Source organism: Sylvia atricapilla, chromosome 1 (genome assembly GCF_009819655.1).
Source record: "Sylvia atricapilla isolate bSylAtr1 chromosome 1, bSylAtr1.pri, whole genome shotgun sequence".
NCBI lineage: Eukaryota > Metazoa > Chordata > Aves > Passeriformes > Sylviidae > Sylvia > Sylvia atricapilla.
Genome location: NC_089140.1, coordinates 88,359,026 through 88,384,848, shown reverse-complemented (window position 1 = coordinate 88,384,848; position 25,823 = coordinate 88,359,026). Strand labels below are relative to the sequence as shown.

General features: G+C 40.6%; 2 protein-coding genes across 3 annotated transcripts; both read left to right on the top strand.

The window, feature by feature from the left end:
* FH (fumarate hydratase) lies at positions 1–16,083 on the top strand. 2 transcript variants are annotated; one of them, XM_066327251.1, is made up of 11 exons: positions 1–167; positions 6,275–6,409; positions 7,148–7,258; positions 8,581–8,757; positions 9,547–9,729; positions 10,731–10,896; positions 12,641–12,844; positions 14,035–14,162; positions 14,588–14,741; positions 15,271–15,416; positions 16,065–16,083. In XM_066327251.1, the coding sequence occupies exons 1-10, from the start codon at positions 18–20 to the stop codon at positions 15,411–15,413; spliced, it is 1,551 nt and encodes a 516-aa protein (XP_066183348.1). In that variant the 5' UTR covers positions 1–17; the 3' UTR covers positions 15,414–15,416; positions 16,065–16,083. The 2 variants fall into 2 exon arrangements, with proteins under 2 accessions (XP_066183348.1, XP_066183337.1); XM_066327240.1 differs by lacking the exon at positions 16,065–16,083 and having other exon boundaries at positions 15,271–15,443.
* Positions 16,084–16,318: 235 nt separating this feature from the next.
* Positions 16,319–25,606, top strand: CHMP5 (charged multivesicular body protein 5). The gene is made up of 8 exons (XM_066327411.1): positions 16,319–16,487; positions 20,338–20,442; positions 21,174–21,220; positions 22,724–22,817; positions 22,901–22,972; positions 23,911–24,019; positions 24,389–24,501; positions 25,004–25,606. Exons 1-8 carry the CDS (start codon positions 16,419–16,421, stop codon positions 25,052–25,054), a joined length of 660 nt encoding a protein of 219 aa, XP_066183508.1. The 5' UTR covers positions 16,319–16,418; the 3' UTR covers positions 25,055–25,606.
* Positions 25,607–25,823: the final 217 nt, after the last annotated feature.

The window sequence follows — 25,823 nt, the reverse complement described above, 5'->3', positions numbered from 1 at the left end:
CACCTCCCGCCCCTGCGATGCTCCCAGCCCCCGCCACCATGCACCGCTCACTCCGTGCCTGCCGCCGTCTCGGCCGCTCCTGCGGTCTGCTCCTCTCCCGCCCGCCGGCCCCGCTGCCTCCCACCACTCCCGGCCGCTGGATCCCGGCGCCGCCCCGCGCCGCCATGGTAAGCCCCGGGCGGGGAGCGGGGAGCCGTGACCTCTAAGTGCCACGGCCGGCCGCCGCCGCCCTCGCTCCGCCCCCGCCCCGCAGCGATCGGGCGGTGACGGGCAGCGGCGGCCGCCGGCTGCGTCGGGGCTTTGATCCCGGGTTTGCTCCGGCGGGAGCGCGCCGGCACCGGGAAGACGAGTCCGCCATCCTCTGCCGGGCTTTTGCGGCCATTTCCCGCGTCCTTGGTGCGGCCGGGCCCGGCTCGGCAGGCGCTGCCGGGATGTGCAGAGCTCTGCCGTGGCGCGGCCCGGGCTGAGATTCACGGCCCGAGCACGGCCCCGGGGCGGCGCGGTGTGCCGGGCACGAAGGGTGCTGGGGCAGCACCTGCTTCCACAGGAACTATAGGCGCTTTCTTGGAGCTGTTGAGGTGCAAATAATAAAAAGCTGTATCCTCAGGGGAATGGGAGTGGGAATATTCGTCACTGGAATAGCTTTGGGGCTGCCTGGAAACTACAGAGCTTTCAGCTGAGAGCTGCCCGGTACTTCAGCAGGCATCATTAGTCGGTATTAGTGTATAATCAGTGGATTGTCGGGCTCAGATGAGAGTGGGACTCGATTGTTGCCTGCGGTTCAGCATAGAAACAGAAACACTATTTGGATAAGGAACTTCAAATCTCAGTACTGACACAACGGATGTTGCATGGAAGCCTTAGTCTCAGGTGTATGTTTGTGAGTTCACTCCTTAAAACCGGGTAACGTAGACTGTGAGAAGAATCTCAGCAGAAAGTGATGTGTTCGGGATTTTATTGATTCCTTAGTTTACTAAATTAGTTAATAAATTTATCCAGAACGTCAGTTTCCAATCTGTAATGTTGATGAAGGTGTAAAAAGTAGCATTTAATAAAATAAGCTTCCTAGCAAGCAAGTAAAAAAAACTTCATGGTGGGTGAAACTTAACTGCATAAGAGAACTTGTGTCGGAGCAGAATATGTAGCTCAAACCACTGGCCTGTTGGATGGTTCCCTTTTCTGTTTTGCCGTTTTGTCTGAGAAAAGCATTACAAATCATGGCCTTCATTCATTTGCTGAAAACTTGGTATTTATGAGTCTGGTCTGCAATCTTACAAGAAAGAGACGTGTTTTGCTCTTTGCAGGTCAGGAAGGTGGTGACCAGTCCTGTGTCTGTTTTGATTTCTTTGAGTTTAAATAACAGCACTACCTAAAACATCCCTCAGTGGACTTGGAAATCAAGCAGCTGTTGAATTCTTACAGGAAAAGTTCTGGATGTTTTTATGTAAAAGAGAAACCACCAAAAGATGTACCAACCAGTATTTAAATTAGAAAAAACCAGCCACCCAACAAACTCAAGCCATCACTTTTTGGTGTTTGTAGAGATTTTCTCAGTAGCAAGAGTTGTTTGAAAACACATTGTGTATGCAGATACAACCAAATATTCATGCTGTCCTGGTATGTTTATTGTGTTGCTTTTACTTAGAGCTAAATTGCACAAGACTTTTTAAATGAAATTGTCATAATGGTCCTTCTGTAGCTGAACATTGTAAAATATTTGAGTTTGGGTTCTGAAGGGTAAATTTCAGAATTTGTGACTTAGGTTATGTTAATAAAGAGAAATTATGCTTAAAAATGGAAACATTCTTCATCTGCTAAAGGAGAGCAGTAAATCATGAACTGCACATTCTGATTGACTCAAAGGACTGCTTTTGACACGCTAAAAATGATGATTCTTTGAAGTGAAATAATTATATCCAAAAGTTGCTACATCCATAAATGAAAATATAATTTTCCACAGGAAGCATTATTGTGGCCATCCTGCCGTTTGAGTATCTCTGGTGTGTTATGGTACAATCAGTTCTGATCAGTTCCCTGAAATAAGGCAAAAGTACAGTTCTATTTGCCTAGCTGTAAGCTTTGGACTGTGTTTGGGTTCTAGGGATTTTGGAGGGCTGAGCACACCTTGTCAGGCCTCCTAAGGAGAGAAAAAAAAAAAAAAAAGTTTTGTAAATTTGAGGAACGGTAGTTGTGAGCAGAGCCTTGCTTGTAGCTAGGATAGAAATTAGGTGAGCACAGAAGTTCATGTTGGTACTGGCAGAATTTCCAAGTCTCCTTTTGGCTTCTCCTGAGGTCCAGGAATGGGGGAGTAGAGTGTTGATGGAGTGTGCACTGATGCACCATTTTACAGCTCAGCCTCTGGGTCAGGGGGTGACTGCAGAAACTGCTTTACGTGCAGGAACTGGGACCTTCAATTTGTAAAGCTCTCAAGAGGTTGAATTCTGGCAAAGGAGCGAGGGAATCATGTTTGTTACATTCACACTCAGACAGTGGCTGATGCAGGCTGCCACACCAGTCTGAGAGTAATGCTGCAGTTCAGTTCCTTCGGTCTGCATGAAAAACATCACTGCTTTTTTTTCCTAATGACACCTGTTAGACTAGGAGCCAGCAAATGGCTTTCTTCTTAAAGCACCTCGCCCTGTTAACTTTGTTGGAATTTCTGAGCATGGAATTGGCTAGGAAAGGGGTTGTGTTTTTTTTTTTTTTTTTTGGATAAAGATTTCATTGTTGAAAGGTACTTGTACGAGGATGTAATGATCCTATTTATCTTTGTTTCACCATTGTTGACATTGGAATTATGTAAGTTTGAGGAATCAGTTGTGCAACTGCTAGCTTTTTTGTCTAAAATGTTACAGGTAGTTTAACTTTCTATATTGTTTGAAGGTAAATACTTTCAGTTATGAAACCACTGGGCTTGGAGCTGGGCTTAGAGCTAAATGAGTTCTGCTTATCCAGCTCTGTGAAAGCTTTGCATTGTGTGCTTTTACAAGGTGTCTAAATGTCAAAAGCAGGGATTTCAGTGATCCTAACCATTGGAATATTAATGTGTGCACATGTATGGTAAGACCCACAAACAAACATCCCAATTAAAGATTTTTTTGGTAGTGATATGCTAAAGAAGCATTTACTATATTCTGTTTCTTGTTTTCATGTAAGTGAATGCCACGTGACTCAGGCAGGACAAAGAGGATTAAAGAACCTAGGAATGACTTGCTGTTCCACACTAAGCTTTCTATTCTTGGGAGTCAGTGCCTGGGAGGACATCACCCTAAACACAAGATATGGTGTCGCAGACCCCAACAAGTCTGTGATTCTTGGAGGTGTCGGATGGGAATCTGCTGTGGCTGATATGAAGGATGGGCACACTTTGATTCAACGCAAAATAGAACTAGTTTTAATGAGCAAAAGAGCAAACAGTAATCCAAACTCGGTATGGGGGTGCGTAGAAAGGAGGGCCAAAGGTTACAGTAACTTCTATAGGGTAAGGTTTAGGCGGAGATGGTCCAATGGGGCAACAGGATAACAAATATTCATAAAACTGCAGTAAAATTAACCAATCATGGAACAGAGAACAGAGAACTTTCTAGTCTTACTAACATACAGAACCCCCATGAAGCTTTGAGGGTGAGTTTTCTCTCAGTCTAACCAGGGGGGTTTTCCCCATGGCCTTCGCTCAGAGATGTCTTGAATCCCAACAATGTGGGGAGCGGGATAGTCATGTGAGAGCTAACCCTTGTAGGCTGGGCTGCGTTTTCTTCCAGTTCACAGGCACCACCTCCTCTGAAGTACTCAAGTGAGCAGGGCTGGTGTCTCTGGTGTGTGACTGATGGTATCAGATGGCAGAATGTCTCCATCTGGCTGGGAATGATGCTTAGGACAGTAAAGAGGCTGCGACACATCCCTCTCTCTGCTGCGGCTTTCCATCCATGGTGATGCAAACCTGGGTGGGCAGAAGGTCAGGGCTGCAGGGGTGGGTGTTCTGGCCAATACCCAGCTGTGCCTCTGTCCAAGAACACTGAAACCCACTAAAGAAGGAGCAAGTGAAATGAACAAAGAAGAGAGAGGAACAGTCTGACTTCAGAAGTGGACTCCTAGGGAAGAGTACGGACTGTTGGACATAGACAATGCTTTCCCCATTTTCTGACCCAAACTCTTCATGTACAGAGCACTGCTGAGGCCACACCTCGAGTACTGATTGCAGTTCTGGGCCTCTCAATTTACAAAGGATATTGAGGTGCTGGAGTGTGTCCAGAGAAGGCCAGTGAAGCTGGTGAAGGGTCTGGAGCACAAGTCCTGTGTGGAGCAGCTTAGGGAGCTGGGATTGTTTAACCTGGAGAACAGGAGCCTTGGGGGCACCTTACTGCTTTCTGCAACTCCTAAAAGGAAGGTGTAGCCAGGTGGGGGTCATTCTCTTCTCCCATGCAGATAGTGACAGGATGAGAGGAAATTACCTCAGGCTGCACCCCAGGGAAGGTGCATGTTGGACATCAGGAAGAACTTGCTCACTGGAAGGGTGATCACACATTGGAACAGTCGGCCCAGGTGGAATTGCCATCCCTGGAATTGTTTACAAAATGACTGGCTGTGGTACTTAGTGCTGTGCTTTAGTTGACATGGTGATGTTTGGTCAGAGGTTGGAATTAATCGTCTTGGAGGACTTTTCCCCTCTTAATGATTCTGTGATTTTCACATCAGGGAGTTTCCCGAGTCTTTGGTTTGTCTGTGTAATAACCCAGTAGAGATCTTTCTTCTGAGGGCTTATCTCATCTTCCCTGAAGTCTTGTGGACTTCTTGCATCCTCAGCATCAGCTGGCAAGGAGTTTTTTCAGTCTGTGACTTGTGTGAAGAGCTGCTCCCTTTCTCTTGCTTGGAAACTGACTCCTACAAGCATGTTAGGGCTCCTGTGTCTTCTACTGGAGGAGACAGAGAGCAGTTAATACTGGTCATACCTCAGTTTTCCTTCAATCCCCAGGTCATTTTTTCTTCTGAACAAAGAAAGTCACTTGTCTTAAGAAAGCTGCTCCCTTCATTTTGTCAGCTTTATTGCCTTTGCACTGTTTCCTGTAATACACGTTTTGGGGATGAAAGAAGCAAATCTGCGCAAAGACCTCAGACTGTCAATGAGTCATGGTGGCACAGAAGTGTTTCTGTTTGTATCTTCTGCTTTTCTTAATAGTTCCTTGCATTTGCTTTTTGTCCTTCACTGCACTGCAAGACTGACTTGACTCTATTGATAAGAGGTTTGTTTCCCAAAGACTCAGTCGAGGATTGTGGTTATGTCAAGGCTGAGATGGTTTTACTCTATCTGTGATAAAGAAATGAAAGTCTTCTCCCCCTTCCTGAAGACTCTGAAAGAAGGTAATCTCTTCTCCTGGGAAAGGATGAATACCATTCTCACAGAAAATTGGGACTTTGCTGACCAAGGTGTGGAAAGAGGAAGACTAAAACTGTTCTTGCTTCCTGTCAGTTCCATAATCTTTGTAGACCTGCATATGAATGTGATCACATTATCATAAATTAATGGGTTGTGATCACATTATCATAAATTAATGGGCTGTTCTACAAAAAGAATTACTTTTTGGGGAGTCTGTCAGCTAAAATTAATTTAGCTGTGCCTGTGTTACATAACAATAGATGCTAGGTGGATACTTGACACAAAAATATTATCATACGTAAATATTGCACAAAATATACCTAGATACGGTTCCTTTGCGTTGCATAGCTAGAGAGCATCTGTGTTCCTGGTTTATTAGGCTAGAAAGGATAATTAATGGTCAGTAACCTGGTATTGGATTAGTCAGTTGCTCCCTTCCAGTATTAAGTGTCTGGTGCAGTGTGGATTTCAAATAGGAATTATGTTACACAGTGTTGATTGCGTGGATGCTGCCCAAATTCTTACCGTGCTACTTCTCCAGCTGGGTTTTAACAAAACACCCATTCTGTTAATTGTGAACTAAGTTACTGATTCTTTGAAAAGGAGAAGTAGAGTGTCTCATCAGGATGAGGTTTCATGCCATGGGCACTGAGGTCTTAAGCCTTGTAGCACTGCCTGTCACCATGGGTCAGCTGTGCTGCACAGTTTGTAGGTGCCTTTTAGAGACAGCAGCTCAGACTGGAAAAATGTCTCAACTTTGACTATATAATTAGAAACATTGACTAGCTGCGTGTCTTGGCTTTGGGATTTTTTTACATCTTCTTTTGCTTGACTACCTGCTTTCATAAAGAATATACTGATTGTCAGTGGTTTTGTGGATTTTTTTTTCCTTTTCTATAGTCTTCTAAAGAGGCTTTCAGGATAGAATATGATACCTTTGGTGAACTGAAGGTCCCAAGTGACAAATACTATGGTGCCCAAACTGTAAGGTCTACAATGAACTTCAAGATTGGAGGTGTTTCAGAAAGGATGCCGGTAAGTAATTCAAACTGTGTTCTCTTCTTCTCTAGAGTATGTTTTGTATGTGAAAGTGAAGTGAATACCCTCTGAATACCTTCTTAGGCTTTTGCTGGAAGTGTGAGCAACTTGGAATTTTAATTAAAGGTAGAAATTTCATGGCAATATATTATTCTGGTAGAAATATTTCTTGTCGTGTTTAAATAAAATGAATATTGCTTTTGAATAATTTTATGGTGTTGCTTTATTTTTTAATAACTAGGATGAATAGAAATCTGTCTTTCATCTTTACAAAGATGAAAAAGCAAATGGACTAATTTGATGTAGCATTTATATAGTTGGTTATTGAAGTAGTCTAATATAGCACAAGTTGGTAAAAACTTAATTTGTCACATGTAGATGTTCATAGGCCATTAATGTGCATGTGCTTTGTCATATACTGGCTCTCCATGTAGTGTAATTTGTCAGTCCCTCAAAAGAAACCAGTTCAATTCTAATGCAGGTAACTTTTGATACACAGAGCACACCTAGGCTTGCAAAAGCAGCTGTGTGCTGCCCTCTGGACTGTTGGGATGAATGCTACTGTTAGTGGGAACATAGGTCAGATGAACTGATTGTTTTCCGGTTTGACTGATGAACTCCTGCTGGATTTAAGATCAGAAGGAGTTTGGTTTAGAACTAGACATGCACTATAAATTGATGACATGTCCTTTGGGGGAAAGAAATCGTGTGTTTAAACTCACCCTTGTGTCTCAGGTCCAAGTCATAAGGGCTTTTGGCATCTTGAAGAGAGCAGCTGCTGAAGTAAATCAAGACTATGGTCTCGACCCAAAGATTGCTAAAGCCATTGTACAGGCAGCAAATGAGGTAGGAACAAGTTATTCAAAGTGCTGCAACTTGCACTGTATTTTTGTTAAGCTTTTCACAGGAGGTTGGGGGATTGCATTTCTCAGATTGTTAGAGGAAAGCATTTCCTGTTAGTAAATCTTGTTCTCCAGGGATCATTTACTTCATATAATATTTTGCTAATTTATTTCTTGCATGTAAAGAAATGATAGAATGTTCAAATGCATCTTGATAAATGCCGATCAAGTGCAGTGAGTTGTGAGTGACCATTATTCGAGGTTTGATAGTACTTTGCTTTGAATAAATCAACAGATTTGTTTATCTAGAAGCATTTTAAACAGAGTTTTCTTGTCCTGACTAGCTTAAAAATATTTCAGTGGTGGCAGAAGCTACCAAGACCCAATAGATTTGGAGAACTCTGGAATATCTCCAGGCTCTTCTTCTGGTTTCTAGGGTTCCCCTAGTTAAAGGTGGATTGGAAGTTTTGGTGGATTAAGGCTCCTTAATTTAGATTCATAGATTCTGAAAGTTGTTTGTGGCTTTCTTTATTGTGTTTAAAAACAGCCCTGCTATGATACTCTTTCCCTCACCTCCAAAGTAATTTTCCAATACAACTTAAATGAAAAGAGGAGGTGGGAATGTTGCTCCTGTATAAGATGAGAAATACAGAAGATCCTTTCTTGAAAAACATGATTCCAGGAGGACTGGTGTATTCTGATAATCTGATTGTCCAGCCTCAGAGTTGTGGCAACAGCTCCTTTATTTTTCTGAGGCTAATATGTGTGGGGGTGATAGTTCTGAGCACAGATTTTGATACTATCACAAACACATGTTTAGAAAACTCTCTGAATGTGTCTAAGATTCAACAGGCTCATGTTGATCAAGGAGGAGAATGCCTCACAGGAAGGAGATGCTTGGTACTGGTAGCCATCTGCTGGCTTTGTTGATGCAACATGTAATGCCTGCAGGTGTAAGGTCTGGAACTTCCCTGCATGAAATTTCTTTATTGAGAGATATCACAGTCCAGTTACACAGAGAGAAGATGTAACCAAAGTACCTTTTTAAAATATTTTCTATCTATGTCTGTAGAACATGAAATCAAATTCTGTATATCTCTGTATTTCACAAGTGTCTTCAGAAAGCATAGCATTTTTTTTTTCCCTTTTAATATCTGGTACTGCATAAAAATGTCTTAATGATTCTAGTGTGAATTCACTAATTGCTATATGCATATTTAAAAATACAATGGAGAGCATAATTTTAATTATGGCAATAAAATTTTCTGGTTTATGCTTTTTTTTTCTAGTGAAACAATTTTTCTCTTGTTTTTTTTTCCATTATAGGTAGCTGAAGGAAAATTAAATGATCACTTCCCTTTGGTGGTATGGCAGACTGGGTCTGGAACTCAAACCAATATGAATGTCAATGAAGTCATCAGCAACAGAGCTATTGAGATAATGGGAGGCACACTGGGAAGCAAAAAGCCAGTGCATCCTAATGATCACGTTAACAAAAGCCAGGTTGTTACACTTGTTTTATGCTGTTTTTAATTTTGAAAGTTTTTGTGTCTTTGAATGGTGAATTTTGAGTTTTATTGTATCCACTGTTTGGGTAAAAAAAAAAAAATTGCAACAATTTTCTGTTTTTTTCAGTTTAAATGGACTTTAAGATGTTTTTCAGTGGCAGTACGAGCTTTTCAGATTAAAAACTTCAAACTCATTTCGTGATACATAAATTCACTCATAATGTATTAGACAGTGGTGGCCTTGTGACAACCACTGCCACAGTCTTAAAGATGTTAAATATAGGTCCAGTTTCTAAAAGTTGGATCATGGTAGATGTTTTTATTATACTTCTCTCTTAAACTTCACCTATCTTGAAGGAAAGGTAAGGCCACTGACTTGGTTGTTTCCCTTCCTGATCCTTTGTGCTTACTCAGTATTTTGTGAACTGTGGATTTAATATTATCAAAGCAACACATGTGTGTTTTAAAGTCACCTACAATTCCTCTAAAATCATCTGTCTATTTGTTAACTGTCTCTCATAACTACTATAGTAATACTAATAATTACTATAGTAATTCTTTTTTTTTTGTCCCAAGGTGGTTATGAACAGTCTATTAAATTTAACTTTCTGTGGGTGTAGTCATAAAAAGTTGATATATCAATAAGGAACTGACCTTGTGGAACACCCCTAAGTTGCTTACTCTTAGTTTAGTTTCTAATAGTTTATGAGATGAAGAGAATAAAGCCACACAGCAGCAATGGTGAGAAAAGCTTGTAAATTAATTTCTTCAATTTTCTTCACAGAGTTCAAATGACACTTTCCCAACAGCAATGCATATTGCTGCTGCCCAGGAGGTTAATGAGGTCTTGTTACCTGGATTAAAGAAGCTACAGAATGCACTGGAAGGGAAATCTAAAGAGTTTTCCCAGATCATAAAAATAGGGCGCACTCATACACAAGATGCTGTTCCACTTACACTTGGGCAGGTAAAAAAAATTTAAATTATACATTTCTTTGGAAATTCAAACCTAAGTCCAGTTTAAGGATGCCTAAATTAAATTTACAGTTTAGGATAAAATATAGGAAAATAGCTAAATCTCAGCCTGAGTATTTTCAGTCTGTGCGGGAGATCACTGGATATGCTGTACTCTAATACATGCAGCATAATTTTAATTATTTTTTTCCATATTTGTTTTATTTCTAACAGTAGTAAAATATATAAATGATTTTTAAATAATAAATTATTTTTAAATTATGGTATGTATAAGTTGTGTTTTAAGTTATCATTACCAGATAGCACAGCACGGTTTTTCTGTTACACTGACATTGCAGAGAAGAGGTAGTTGTTGTCTATAATCTGTACATTTATGTAATTTATGTTTTGCCAACACACAAGTATTGTAAATGAAAGTTTTCAATATATAATCTTGTATGTATAAGTGTGTCTATATATATAAAAGATGGCAATCGTTATCATATTATCAGAAATGTCTTATATTACGGTAGTTTAGTAAGGAATTTAACTGAATTGATAGAAAAGCAGGTAGAATTTATGGATTTTTTCCAAGAATGCACAGTTGAGGTTTTTACTAACTTAAATTAAGTGAACAAAGCCCAAGATACATTGCTCTATTTGTACTTTGAGAACATTAATGTAATCTTGGAGCTGATTTACTATGGAATCATATCCTGTTGAGTATGCAACTAAGATAAAGTAAGGGAGAAAGATGCATTATGCTATATTATGTATATGCTTTTGTATGTTAAGATTGGTTTAACCTATAAATTTTTGTAGTATGGGAGCAGTCCTTTAATAGATGTACACTTTTCCTCTTAATGAAAACATGCTTCGATTTAGCATTTGGGTGAAGTTCAGTTCAGTTTTTTGAAGGAATTAGTTAAATTGTGTTAAAAATCTAAAGTAATCTGGATGGTTATTCTTGGTTGTTGCCTTTGTTCCTTAACTTCGTCCTCCTTTCTTTCAAAGGAATTCAGTGGCTATGTGCAACAGATTAAATATGGTGTGGCTAGGATTGAATCCACCATGCCAAGGGTGTATCAGCTGGCAGCTGGCGGGACTGCAGTTGGCACGGGATTGAACACAAGAATTGGCTTTGCTGAGAAAGTTGCTGCTAAAGTGGCTGAACTGACAGGTGAGGAATGATAGTTGGGAGTGAGTTATCAGTAAAGCAGTGCATGTAACATGGCCAAAATCAAACTACATCTGTCCAGTTTCCATACTTCTCATAAGCCTAAAGTGTATTTATATTTTAACGTGAAACTTTTGTTAATGCCATGTGTTACATGCCTCCTACTTTGAATTTTTTCGTGCAATGTATTTTTATAAATATACTCAGTGTGTTGAAAGTGACTGAAATGATGGTGTTTATCCAAGGAAGGCTCTTCGGATATGGATACAGTTTCAGACTTCTATTATTAGCCCAACTATAATGCTTCTGTCATGATCTTTGCTCCTCTGGCTCTCTTAATTTACAGTGACTTGGTGCAAAAGAAGGAAGAAAATGCTTCCAAAACCACTCTGGTTCTTCCATATGAAGAAGTAAAAGTTGACTGTCTGATTTTTTTTTTGATTCTGTCTTTATAGAGCTTAAAACATAATTTACAGTGCAATGAAGTTTTTTGATCTGTAAACCAGATTTTCTGGGTCACAGTGTAAGTTTTCAAAATGCCTCCCCAAACAAGTGTGTGCATCTGTCATTTACATCTGTTGTGAAATCTGGAATTGCTGAGTGACAATATTTTTGTTTTAATGGATCTATTATTCACTGTCTTTCAGAGGGTCAAGACTGTCTTGTACCCTGAAAGAGAAGTAACTTGCTGTAAACAGCAGCTGCCAGGAGCAGTACAGGGCATGTTTTGCTGGCATTAGGAAGCTCTCCCATGTCAATGGATGTTTTGTGTCCTGTATGGGCAATTTGTATGAGTAGGGCAGACTCCTGAAGTTCCTCATGCTCTTATAGAGGGTGGTTATTGGCAAGAACAAAAGGAGAAGTTTGGATGAATCTCTGTAACTGTGAAGGCAGCTGTGCAGTTCACAAACCCATGCAAATTGTGTGGGATTTGGTGTTTGTCAGGAAGTGCAAAACACTGGAAGTTACTGGAATTATGCTTCTCTCCTTTGAACTGGTGCACAAAGCTCAGATCAGACCTTCTGGGGGGCAGAAGTCCAGCTCACAGTCAGTCCTTAGGGAGGTCTGTAGTTTTTTACAGTCCCGTTCTGCTGGGACTGTCCTTCCAGGGCAAAGTCCTGAAGGAATGTTTTTCATCATGGAACCTAGGCTTACATCTCAGGCATTTAATTAAGATAAACAGAACTGGTCCTTCCATTGCTCCTGTGCTCCTGCTGTTGGCAGGCCTCCTCCTAAGTCTGATCCAGCTTTCTCATGTTCTGGCTGGTTTATTGTTCTCTTCCATTGTGATTACTTCTTTCTTACCCTAATGCCTGCACTGTGCTGCAAAAACATCTATTTTTATAACTGAAAGCATCACAGCAATTAACAGTCTAAAGTATCTAATTTGATTTTAATGCAAGAAATGCCTAAGTTGGGCTGACTTTTCAAAGATTATTGACATTCACAAAGCACTGTGGTGCAGAAGCAATGCTGAGAATGCAACACACTAAAGGCTTGAAGTTTGTACCCTTGTTGTAGGTGGACGCTGAAATTTTATATTCTTCTATATTTTAGTGACTTTCATTGTGTCTTTTTGTATGTACTTTAAGAAATATGTTTGTGAAGAAAGTTCTAGAGGAATTAGATGACCTTACAGGGTTGTTAATTTTTAATTTTTTACTAAGCTAGTTATGTGTTTGATTGTCTGATTTATGTTTGCAAGGAAGTGCTTCCCTGGTTTAATGTTTACACCCTCTCCCTGTAGGTTTGCCTTTTGTGACTGCTCCAAATAAGTTTGAAGCTCTTGCAGCTCATGATGCTTTAGTGGAGCTCAGTGGAGCCATGAACACAGTGGCGTGCAGTCTGATGAAAATAGCTAATGACATTCGCTTCCTGGGCTCTGGACCACGCTCTGGGCTGGGAGAACTCATCCTGCCTGAAAATGAACCAGGGAGCAGCATCATGCCAGGTACAGAGAACACATACAGAGAAAAATTACATGTTTCTTTTTTTTTTGGACCACAAATCTCTTAACAAATGTTTACCAAATACCATCACAAATATCAGTAAGTCCATGATTCTCTCAGGTTTTATCTACTGCCCTATTTTACCCAAACCTCTGCTCATAAAAATGCTTTAACAGCTGCATGTTGGCTAGTGTATGGGGGAGAGTAGTATCTGTAGGAATATGGCTTTATTAACATGAGCATACTTCTCAAAGCTTTCTTTTAGAATTGCAAGATCTCTACAGTTTTTAGGTAAAGGCTTTTCTGAAATAATCTTTAATCTGTGAATGCTGTCATGTAACTTGACTTTGGCCTCCACTTGCTGTCATGATTCGTGTTACACACTCACATTTTCCCTTCTGCAGTGATCTCATTGTATGAGAAAGAAAGAAATTGCTCTCCTAAAAAAGTATGAATATATGAATATTGTACATCCAAAATCGTATCAATTGTATCAATATTGTACATCCAAAAACTATTCTAAGATCGTTCCTCCTGTGTGATGAACTCTGAAAGAAACAGGTCATGAACACATCTGGCTCTAAGAAAGAACTAGTGAATGTTCTTACTAGGATTATATCTAAAAATTAAATGATTAAACCATAAAACAAACTTGCATGGAGGCCACTCTACTTGGTGTGTTTGTTGGGTTTGCGGGGTATTTTTTTTCTGGGTTTTTCTGGTTTGCTTTTTTGTCTGACAGAGTGTACTAACTTTATCAGAAAGTAATTCTATCCAGTCAGTAATACTTTCCTTGAGCTGAGTGAGATTTGTTAATGGTCTCCCAGAAATGCCAGCAGGCGCATGTAAAGACAGGTTATAATTTCTTGACTATTAAGAACTGTGGCAATGAACAGCTGTTTAGCTCATGCACATGTTGAGCTCATGCTCAGAGTCTTGGGAGACTTCTGAAGCAGCCATAGCTGTTTTGCAAATCCTTGCTGAAAATATTGGTACGCTACAGTCAATTTAATATCATTTGTGGAAATACCTTATTTTCTGTGGTGAGCAGATGCAGATGAGTAAGACATGTTACCTCTTACAAAATGTTTTCTATTGAATGTGATTTGGTAACAGGCTGCTGGTGGTTGGTTGGTTTGTTTTTCCTCTTCCTTCTCCTTTGGTAACCTTTTTGTCTCCCTTTCACAACCAGGAAAAGTGAACCCTACCCAGTGTGAAGCTGTGACCATGGTGGCAGCCCAAGTAATGGGAAATCATGTTGCTGTTACTGTAGGAGGAAGCAATGGACACTTTGAGCTGAATGTCTTTAAGCCCATGATGGTAAGTTCATGAAGTTTCACATATCTAGGACTTTTTAAGTAATTGTTTGTACAGTCAGATAACTTAGGGACAGAAAAAACCCTCGGAGAACACTTGAACACTGCCAAAGTTGGGGCATCTGCAGCATCCCTTGGATACTGTTCCAGTATCTCACCACCCTCAAAAGTAAAGAACTTCTTCCTGATACCGAGCCTAAATTCCTCTCTTTCTGTCTGTACCCATTGCTCCTTGTCCTATCAGTACAGGTCCTGACGAAGAGTCCCTCTCTGCCTTCCCTGTAGGCCCCCTTCAGACACTGGAAGGAAAATAGCCTGTTAAATAGGTTGAAATTGCAGGGAGGGCACTGGTTATGAACAAAGGTGCCAGAATGTGCAACTAGTAATATCTGAATTAAATAATTGATATTTCTTTCTTTGTCTTGTTAGATTAAAAACGTTTTAAACTCTGCAAGACTTCTAGGAGATGTGTGTGTTTCTTTCACTGACAACTGTGTAGTTGGAATCCAAGCCAATACGGATAGGATCAACAAACTGATGAATGAATCTCTGATGTTGGTAACAGCACTGAACCCACATATAGGTAGGTTTAAGGCTCAAAAACTTCTCAGAACATACCAAAACATTTTGCGGTAACATTATTCAGTACACTTAATTTGTATTGTTGCAATGCTTGTGAGGCCAAGTCAGGTCTAAAGTTTATTTACTTCAACATCACCAGTTGCTGTTGTAAAAGCTGTGTTCTCCTTTCCCATGCTGGGGTATTAGAAAAGTAGCTGATTACAGTCAGAAGGATATTGGGAGAATTTATGTACCTGTTTTCCTAAATTATTATTATTAGAGGTCGAGTGAAAGATTATAATATGAGATTTTTTAAAAGGAGAAGGTCCCATAAATCTTTGATCTAAATTAATTAAGACCAGAATAACAAAACATACTTTCACTTCAAATGAGCAGTAAACATTTGGTGTGCATTACCTGCAAATTAAGTTAAGCAGTAACAGTAATGCCTAGCAAATAATTTTCCAAAGACCACGTCCCACTTTTCTCTCACCTCTAATGAATCATCTAAAACTGCAAATTGATAACTTGTTGGTTTTGTTTTGTAACAGGATATGATAAAGCAGCCAAGATTGCCAAAACAGCGCACAAAGAGGGGACGACGTTAAAAGAAGCTGCTATAAAGCTGGGGTTCCTTACATCAGACCAGTTTGATCAGTGGGTGAAGCCTAAAGATATGCTAGGTCCTCAGTAACTTATGTAAAAAAAAAAAAAAAAAAACAAACGTGTTCTTAATATTAAAAAAATAAATAAAACAAATATGATATCATATAATCCATTAGTTGGATAAGGCTTTTGAGGTCACTGAGCCCAAGCAATGACTGAACACTGCCCTGTCAACTAGACCATGGCACCGAGTGCCACATCCTGTCTTTCTTTAAATACCTCCCATGGACAGTGACTCTGCCGCCTCCCTGGGCAGTCCATTCCCATGTCTAAGCACCCTTTCTGTGAAGAAATTATTTTAATTTCACCAGCCTAAACCTCCCCTGGTGCAACTTAAGACTGTGTCGTCTTGTCCTGTCACTTGTCTGGGAGAAGAGACCAACCCCCACCTGGCTACACCATCCTTTCGGGCGGTTGTAAGAGAGCGATAAAGGTCTCTCGTGAGCCTTTTTGCCAGGCTGAACACCCCCAGCTCCTTCAGCGGCTCATGGGGTTTGTGCTTCACCCCCTTCAAGAGTTTTGTTGCCTTTCTGTGGGCTTGCTCCAATAGCTCCGTGTCCCTCCTCAACTGAGCGGCCCAGAACTGGACACAGCACTCGAGGTGTGGCCTCAGCAACGCCGAGCACAGGGGGACAATCCCTGCCCTTACCCTGCTAGCCACACTACTCCTGATTCATACCGCGGTTTTGGAACCCTTTACGTGTTTTCCTGGCATTTTTGACAGATCGGCCGAACGGAGGTTATGGGGGTGTCCCTACACTGCGAGCAGGCGGTGCCGGCCCAGCAGCGGGCTACAGGGGCTGTGGTGAGGGACAAAAGCTCCCCGTGTGCGGGGCTGGTGAGCCTCCGTCAGGGGGCTGAGCGGCCCCAGAGGCCGCCGACGCCGCCGGGAGCCGGGGCCGCGCTGCCGGCACGGCGCTGCCTGCTTCCCCGGGCCCGCCCTCCGCGGGGAGGGGCCGCCGTGCCGTTCCGGGTCGGCCGGGAGCGCTGCCGCCGCTGCCGGGCCCCGGAGAGACTCGGGGACGCCGCCGCCATGAACCGCTTCTTCGGCAAGGCGAAGCCCAAGGCGCCGCCACCCAGCCTCACCGACTGCATCGGGACGGTGAGTGCCCGGCCCGGGGAGCCCGGCCCGCCGAGCACGGCCCGGCCCGGCCCGGCCCAGCCGCCTCGGCAGCGGAGGGGACGGCGCCTGTGCTTAGGTGCCAGTGTGTCTGCGTGTGTGTGAGGACACTGCGGTGCGCGGGCACGGTGTGTGCCGCCGAGTGTGGGTAGGTACATCGCCGAACCACGGAATGGCTTGTGTTGGAAGGGGTCTTAAAGGTGACCCAGCTCCAACCCCTCTGCCCTGGGCAGGGACGCCTTCCACTAGAGCAGGTTACTCGGAGCCACGCCCGGGCTGTCCCTGAGCGCTGCCGAGTGCCGGGATACACGGTGTGTTCTGGTGAGCGTGTCTGTGTGCCCGCACACCTGCACGGCGATGTGCCTTTGTATGGCCATACAGCCTGCTTGGAGTGTGTATAGGCTTTGTGTCCCGTTTGTGTCCTGTGCCTACGAGAGCATCCCATAAATGGGTGCACGCAATGAGCATGGCTCTCCTTACATCCTCATGGATTTTCTCAACCTTTCCATCTGAGGAATCCTCTGATTGCACTAACTAACTCCTGCCGTGGCAAGTTGTGGCAAGGCAGGGGCAGGAGCGAAAAGATCAGTCTCTCTGTCCAGTTCAGAAGAGTGTTTTGTCTCTTAGGGGTGAGTAGGGTTGCTGTAGGGCTGATGCCAAAGGTGTGTGCAGATGTTTATTAGTAAAATATTTGGATAAGCAAGCTCAGACCAAGTATGGAATGCTCAGGAAACACTTTACAACAGTGGTTTTGTTGGCCTGCCTGCAAAGGGTTAAGAAAAAAGTGTTAAGATTAATCTTGTAATGTCACAGTGTTTTTTTGACTTTAAAGTTTATGGAGAAAACTGTAGCATAGTTTTGCAGCTCCTTTTGCTGCAAGCTAATTTTAAGAAGTGAAGAAAGAAAATGGAGTTTCTTGAGTATTTTTGTCAGTAAACAAAGGTCAGTAATGGTTGTGGTATAAACGTAGTATAACTAAGCTTTGTCATTGGAACCTGACAACAAACAGTTTCCATGGAAAAATCAGTTTTCCTCTGAGAAAAATTATTTTGCTTCCCAGTGAAGAGGCTCTCTAAATGAAACACCTAATATTTGTCAGTGCTACGTACACATTAGTCTCCTGTGTATGCCACTGGCTGGTATGGGGAGAGAGAAGTGCTCATAATGTTTGTCCTGGTCCTTTATCTAACAGACAAATATCTGTATTGCTCTTTAGCAGCATTAAGCCCAAACATAACTCTATTTTGTTAGGACGGTGAATAAAGCTGAAAAAATTGAAAATCAGGATTAATTTTCCCATTGTTGCCAGTAAACAGTTTGGTGGATGACTTGAACTCCAAAATCCATCTAAGTGCTTAAGATTGCTATTTTGGCAATATAAGTGAAAGAGCAGGAAACCTTGTTTCCCTCACAACAACTAACTCCTTATTAGTCTGTTAGGTTTTTCATGTTGCTTTTGCCAGGTCCAAGTTAATGTCCATTTCTTAACGTTGAGGTAAATCGAAAGAAAATTTAGATAGGTCAGCAGTCTGTTTTCTGCTAATGTCTTGTTCAATTCTAAAGGAGTTTTGGGATACATAAAAGTGTAATTTAAACGTGTTTTGATTGGCAACACCAGGAATTTAGGTGATTTTTTTCCTTAAATATCCTGAACTCAGTTTTGATCCTCTTCTAGTTGTTTGTAATTGCATTGTCTGAAAGTTTGACGATGCAAGATAGAAGATTAACTGAAAACAATGATTTCAGGTTTATTTTATGCATGTGATGACTTTGGCAACCAGTGGTGAGTTACAGGGTGGTTACTAGTAAGCATGGGGAGAAACGATTTCTTTTAGTAGTTTGAGGTTTATGAATTAACTTTTTGTGCCAAGTTGTATGCAGTAATCTGATTTGTGAAAGACTTCTCACAATAGTGGAGTCTCTAGGATAGGTTCTGCTAAAACTACCGACATTATTAGATTGTTTATTTTAAATTACATGTGAATTATTATCGAAGAGAGTTGTGTGAGATCTTAAAAAACTTGTACTGTTTCTTTACAATGTTAAATCCAACAATTTGGAGGCTCAACTACTATTGCTTCTGGGGTGTTTTCTGTCTTAGACACTTTTGCTGTACCTTTTGAAAGAGTCAAATTGCTTTATAATATCTCTTGCCATGTTAGTTCAGTGGTAAGTAACCATTAAATGGCAGTTTGGAAATGTATTTGGTAAGCAGTGATTAAAGCAACATTTGTTAAAAACATAGACAATTCTAAGGCAGTAATCATGCCTGTGTTTTGGATATTCTTTCCTGTTCAGATAAATTTAGTTACCTCAAATTCATTGCATTTAAAGGCAGGATTTTATTATGCTTGCTGGCAGAGCACAGTCAGATGACTCAAAGCTGTCATGAGGCTGGTATGAGGAAGGATGCACCAGGAAGTGAAGCACTGATAGTGTTTTTCCTTTTCCTTCTTTCAAAAAACACTCTAAACTGATGTTTTAAATATGTTTTAAATATTTAAATGATGTAGTAAATAGGTAACATAGGAAAAGGCTAATAGTTGTGACAACAGTGTTAAAACAGAGATTCTCTTTCTTTTGTGTAAATTGAGGTCTGTAGCAGCGTAAGGTTCCTCAGTGTCTTATTTGTGAGTAATAGACAGAAGCTCTTCAGTCCTAATACACAGTCTAGTATTTGGGATAAATTAGATCCATTCTCCTCTCTTCTCTCTAGTCTTGTTTTTAAAAGCTGAAGTCCTGTGTCGTGTGTATGAAATTTTTACATAGTTAGTAGTGTGGGAAGTTCTGTCTCTGTTTCCTGCTAGTACTGCTTGAAAGAATCATGATGTGAATAAACCAAATATTTTTTTCCCCTGTGGAGGCTGACCTTTAAGATGCAGTTAGCTGATAAAGATCTTGAGGAGGTGCCCTGCTTTAAACATACAGGTGTTTTAAAATGCCAATTTTTTCTCTTTCTTGCTATTAGTAAAATATTTGGATAATAGAAGACTTAATATAAATTCTTCAATGCTAGCTGTGCTCAGACACTTCAGTGTATTGCGTGGAATGTTTGTATCAGATGTTCTGCTCAGGATGCCTCTGGCAAATGCACGTTGCTGTCATAGAGCAGGGTTTTAAAAGGGTCATTGAAACACTGAAATCAAAATCCACATCATTGTACATGCTTAGCCACACCATTAGCAAGGCAGAATTGTGAATTTGCACTGATCTATCTTACGCTATAATTGGAGTGCCATTATAATCTAATCCCTAGAGAGGCTCCTTGGAGTGAGAAGTTAATAAGCTTTATTTTGTTGTTTCCAGAGAAGTGCTGGGGTAGTCAGTTCATTTTCAAAAGGTCTTTTATGAATTTGTGTATGCTGTTAGAACTACCTATACCCGTGCTTGGTTATGTAATTGTAATTTTTAACCTGCTTAGGGTGAAAGGTTAAAATCTATCCCAAGTAAGAGCTCTGTGGAATGCCAGCAGGGTACACCTACAAGTTTTCCATTCCACTTTAGTCCCTGGCACTGCATGTTACCAGAAATTCTGGGATGGAGAACTGCCTTGAGTGGGTTTGCAAGGGAGCATCTCAAAATGATGAGAATATGCTACAATTGCAGAGCTTCCTGCAGCCTCAGTGTTGTTTCTTGTGCTCCTTGTAGAAACTGTTTCACTTGATTCTGGTTCTGGATTCTCGAAAAATCTAAATTGTTTGTAAAACTACTGAGTGAAGAAGCAATTCAGTTAGAAACGCAGCAAAATGGAGGCTGGTTTTTTTATTGTCCCATATCTGAATAAAACCTTAATGAATGCTGTTTTCTTTGTTTTCCCCCTCATGTATTAAAGGTGGATAGCAGAGCTGAGTCAATTGACAAGAAAATTGCTAAGCTTGATGCAGAACTAGTGAAGTATAAGGATCAGATGAAGAAAATGAGAGAGGGACCTGCAAAGGTAAGAATCTTCTGTGGAATTTAAGCATGAGAGGATGTGACTCACACTTGTTGAGTGACTTAGCCAGTTCATCAGGTTCTTAAAACTGCATCTTGCCCTGCAGATGGGAGATAAGATCCTGCAGGATTATTTTTATTAGACATACATCTTTGAACAATGTTTTCATTGGCTTTTATTTGTCCCAGAGTGTAATGTAATTCCTTCCTGAGAAGTAACTTGTTTCCCTTCTTCCTCGTTACCTGAATTAAGTCTGGCAGAGGGGCCGTTTTGTTTGTCATACAAAATAAAAAGCTCCACACTATGCCTAAAGGGAGCAGGCCAACCCATTTTTTAAGGGGATGAACTTACAATATAAAATGTATCTGAAAATAAACATATGTGATATAAACAGTATTGCTCAAGTACCTGTTGAAGTATCATTTTATGCTGACTATTAAAATGTGTTAATGAAAGATAGTTCTGATGGACTAAGTTTGACACTTTATTCTCCTTACTGAAAACATAAATCAGAAGCTAGAAACTGAAAGTATTTTCTGTGAGAAGCTTTGTGTACTCTCCTGTTTTTTTAATCATTCATGCAGGCCAAGTCTGAATGTAACTATTGTTAAACTCTTGACACTGGTAACTGAGGAGTTTTTCGGAAAACTTAAATCCAGTGCATTAGATTTAAACAGCATAATCAAGTGTAAAGTCAGATATTTTATCTAATGTAACACTATTGTGTCTTTCAGAATACAGTAAAGCAGAAAGCATTGAGAGTGTTAAAGCAGAAGCGAATGTGAGTTGAAATCTTTCTCAGTTTGTGGTTAATAAAAGGTTGTTTATTTAGGGGGCTGTGGCACACTTTCCTTTCTCTCTCCTGAGTATTCTTTAAAGAAAAATGCTGAGGAAGCCTTTCAGAAGTATCTCCTTACATATTTTGCACCAGCATATTTATGATTTATATGTCAGTATGTAAATTTGGGTTGGTACATCAGAAGATTACCTGAATCTTCTCATTACTACAAATATGTTTGAGATTGCCTCATTTTATATTATTAATTGATTACTGTAAATTGTGTATTTGACGACCTTGCTCTGGTTTACTAGAATTTTACCTGTTCTCTATGGACACCTTTGAGGACTTGAGCAGATGTAGTACAGGTAATTAGGTCTATGCATAAACTCCCAAATAGACAGGATAGATGATCCTGTGGTCTGGTCTTGTCTAGTGTACTGTCTTGAAAGTGTCCAGCAACAGATCTAAAGAAAAGAATATCAGTACATGGCAAGTGTTCAGGAATGTTTCATTGGAGTATCTCATAGTCCGTAGACTGCAAATCTTGGAAGCTGTCTGAGCCCAAGCTCCCATCATCGTGTGTTTCACATCCCTCTGGTGAATTGTACCTTTATGGACTCACTGAATTACTTGTTAAGTATTAGTAAACTCTTACAATCCAGAATACCATATGGTAAGGAATGTGGTACTTTAGTTAGATCTTGTGCAGAGGACTGCTTGATTCTGGCTTTAGCAGGCTTTTTGACTGCCTGCTGATCTTCCTTAGTGGAATTACTGGGCCCCTCATAATAGGCTACTGTAATATCCCTCAGTCATTTCTTTCTGATCTTGTGGATAGATGCAGTCATTAGTTGTCCGGAGGGTTTTGCATGTGGATCCTCCTTGTCTTTCAGACCTCCTGCTTTGCGTGTTAGAAGGACTCATGGTTCATTTTTATGCTTTAATTCTTTTGCTTAACTTGACATTGTTTACATTCTTGATTTGATACAAGTTTAGCTTTGAGGAGGATGATTTCTTTATTTTTAAAGTCTCTCTTTTCTCTGTGGTTAGTCTTAAAGGTTTTCTTTTGGTACCCTATTCTCCTCCTCCTCCCTGCCCTGAAAAACTCCAGTGTGGAGCCACTGTGGTTTGGATAATCTGCTGACTCCTCCATTCTCTTTACAGCATTAGTGAGCATGGCATGCATGTCTACCTTATGGTGATTAAACTTTTTCTGTATCCTCACCTACTTTGTCAGTCTAGGCAAATAGGGTGTTGCTGTCAGTTAAAACAAAGCTTAGTTCAGGAGTAGCTTTGTTGGCTTCAAGTACACAGACATTCATAATGGCCAGATTTTTATGAAGCTGTAGATTCTGCAGTCATGTATAGTAAGTGAAAAAATCCCCAACAAATCTGTTCCTATCTTTAGACTACTGCTGCTGGGTTTTCAGCTCTTAAAATCAGGAGTGTTTGTGGTAATAGTGTAGTGTTTTAAAGCCATTATTTGCCTTTCTCTTTAAACAGGTATGAACAACAGAGGGATAATCTGTCACAGCAGTCTTTTAATATGGAACAAGCTAATTACACTATTCAGGCACTGAAGGATACAAAGACAACGGTACCAGTTTATTTATCTCACACTGGTTTGATTTGTTTAATCTATGCTACATGAGATACAAGTGTGATGTTTGACTCTTCTAGGTGGATGCAATGAAATTGGGTGTGAAAGAAATGAAGAAAGCTTACAAGCAAGTCAAGATTGATCAAATTGAGGTGAGCTTTTATAGTTTAAATAATTAAAGAATAAAAATAATGTACTGACATAATGGTGAGTGGACTATGAATTTGAAGGCAAGATGACTATTTTTGTTCACATGAGTTTGTCTGCCTTTTTTATGGGACCACCATCATAATTCCTTCCTTCTGTGCTACACAGTCAGTGGTTTGCCTTATTGTAGTGATTATCGTTTCCTTGCTGAGCTAATCTTTAATCTCTCCTTTCCTTGCACTTCAGCATAAATGTTACTGGATACTTCCGACTTTCTTTGTCCTTTTTTGTTTCCCTATACTAGTAACATGCAGATAAGTCATTTACTCCTCCAGTTCAAGGTGGTGCCTGATGAAAAAGAACAAAACCTAAAACCAAACAAACAAGAAACCCCCCCAAAAAACCAAACAAAGAAACAAACAACCCCCCCAAAACAAAGAAACCTCACCAAACCAGTAATGAAATATCAGCAAGGGCCGGCCCTGACTTCAGAAAATGCATAATAAAATGTACCATAACATTACTAAATATAATTTTAAATATGGTGCACTTAAGCTCTTATTCAATGCCAGTGCTGAATTCCTTTAAGTTCTTTCCTATTCTCTTTTTTATAAACGGCCTGCATTGTAAACCTTTAGGCAAGTATTGTTTCTTTCTTTACCTATACTCAAGTACAGTGCCAGTAAATATGCTAATGTATCTCCTAAATCCTGCTGTGGCACAACTCAGGTTAGTGCTTATTTTCCAGATGGTAGATTTGTCTAAATTTCATACTTTTTCTGCTTTTCAGGTACTCCTGTCCTGAATATGTGTGTCTTGATTTATATTTATACTGCTTCAAAAAAAGGGTTTATGCATTAAAATGATTGAATGCTTTGTATGTTGGAATTACTAAACTGAATTTGAGTAAATATGGACCAATTGAAAATTATTCTTGCTTCAGGATATACAAGATCAACTGGAAGATATGATGGAAGAAGCCAATGAGGTCCAGGAGGCACTGAGTCGTAGCTATGGAACACCAGAGATTGATGAAGATGATTTGGAAGCAGGTTAGGAAGGGGGAAGATGATTTTTTGCTGTTACTGAATACAAAAATTACCATACTGTTATACAGTGATTTTTTATTTCCTTGGTCAAATGCTTTAAATGTGTTTTAAAAAGCTTGGATAGCTTTTTTGTAAACATTAAAGCTGCATTTCCTTTAAGATAAGTAACAAGAGCATAGACAAACATGTGATACCAATGGAATGCTCCGAGGCAGGGAAGAAGGTTCTCTCCAGTGTGTGTGTGTGGCTGATGGCTGACTCCGAGTCTGGGTGTAAGCATTCAGTGTGAATCCTGAGTCTCTGTAAGAGTAGCTTTTCTCTTGCAAAAGGAACTTCTTGCATCGTGTTTCAACCAACATAATTCAATTTCAGAACTGGATGCATTAGGTGATGAGCTTTTAGCTGATGAAGACAATTCCTACTTAGATGAAGCCGCATCCGCTCCAGCAATCCCAGAGGTCACTCCTACGGACACAAAAAACAAAGTGAGTCCTTTGCTCTTTAACAGCAAAACAGGTTTTTGTTTGGTTTGGGTTAATCACATTTGTGTTGGCAGCTTGATATTTGGGATCCTTAATATTTTGAACAAAGAAGTGTGCTTAATGTTATGTGTGCTAGTATGTATTGTATGTATGGATGCTAAATACAGAGAATTTGAGAGCGGACTGAATACTCTTTAACTGTGTTTAAAACCACTAGAGTGACATTTTGTCACTCCTGTCAAACACTCTGAGACTGCCAGTAGAATTTAAATGTACCATTACAACTCTAGTCTTAAGACCATAAAAAAAGATTCTGTATGTTTGCTTTTGGGGTTTTAATAGAGATTTGTGGTGAGGAAGAGCAATGATGCTCTTGTTTTGACTCCAGCTGTCACACAGTAGCAATTGCAGATACAGACACTTTATAGAAGTAGTAAGGATGGTTCTGAGAAGTGTTCTGGTTCTGGAGAGTTGTTAACCTGTTGTTTCTTTTTCTTTACTACAGGATGGCGTATTGGTGGATGAATTTGGGTTGCCAAAGATCCCTGCAACATAAATGTTTCAAAAGCACAATGGATACAATGAACTATACTTTTCGAATTGTATTAAGAATCTTTTTTTAAAAAAATTCTGGAGAACTTGTCCTTCCAGTGTAACCTTAATTATCACTACATCCTAGAATGCAATATGAGTGGCTGGTGATGTTCTTTCTTTGGAGAAAGTTGTTCTACTACTGACTTCTGTTAATGGAAAATTCATCCCAGTTCCCTTCAGTGGAAGCAGTCAGTCTGATAGGTTTTGATTTCCGTATCTTATGGACAAAGTGAAACGTGAAGATTAGTGGTGGCTGTTGGTAGCTGAAGTTTATTTTGACTTTGTATTATGTTTCTCTTTCTTGGGACTAAGACTATACGTTGCTGCTTACTCTCTGTAAAATAGCTCCCTTATTACTATGCCTGTTTGATAAAAAAAAATCTGAAAGCAATTTTTAAACTACTGCAGTCGTGAGACTTTTATGCCGTTGTACTTGTAACCCTCTTGAAAACTGCTCGGGTTATCACTAACGTTATGTATTCCATGGAGACATAAAATCACGTAGATTAGCAGATCCCTGTGTGTGGCGTTTGTGGCGATGAGTTCGGCGCGCAGGACGGGCGGGGAGCAGCTCAGCAGCGCACGGGGCTGGCCAGAGGCGGAGCCGGGTTTGGGATGGGGAAGGAAAGGTCCCGCTCACGCCAGCCCTGCCTCGGCCGCGCCCCCGCAGTGCCGTCCCTGGGCGCCGTGCGGGCGGCCCGGGAAGGCGGCATTCCCTTCTCCTGCTGCGG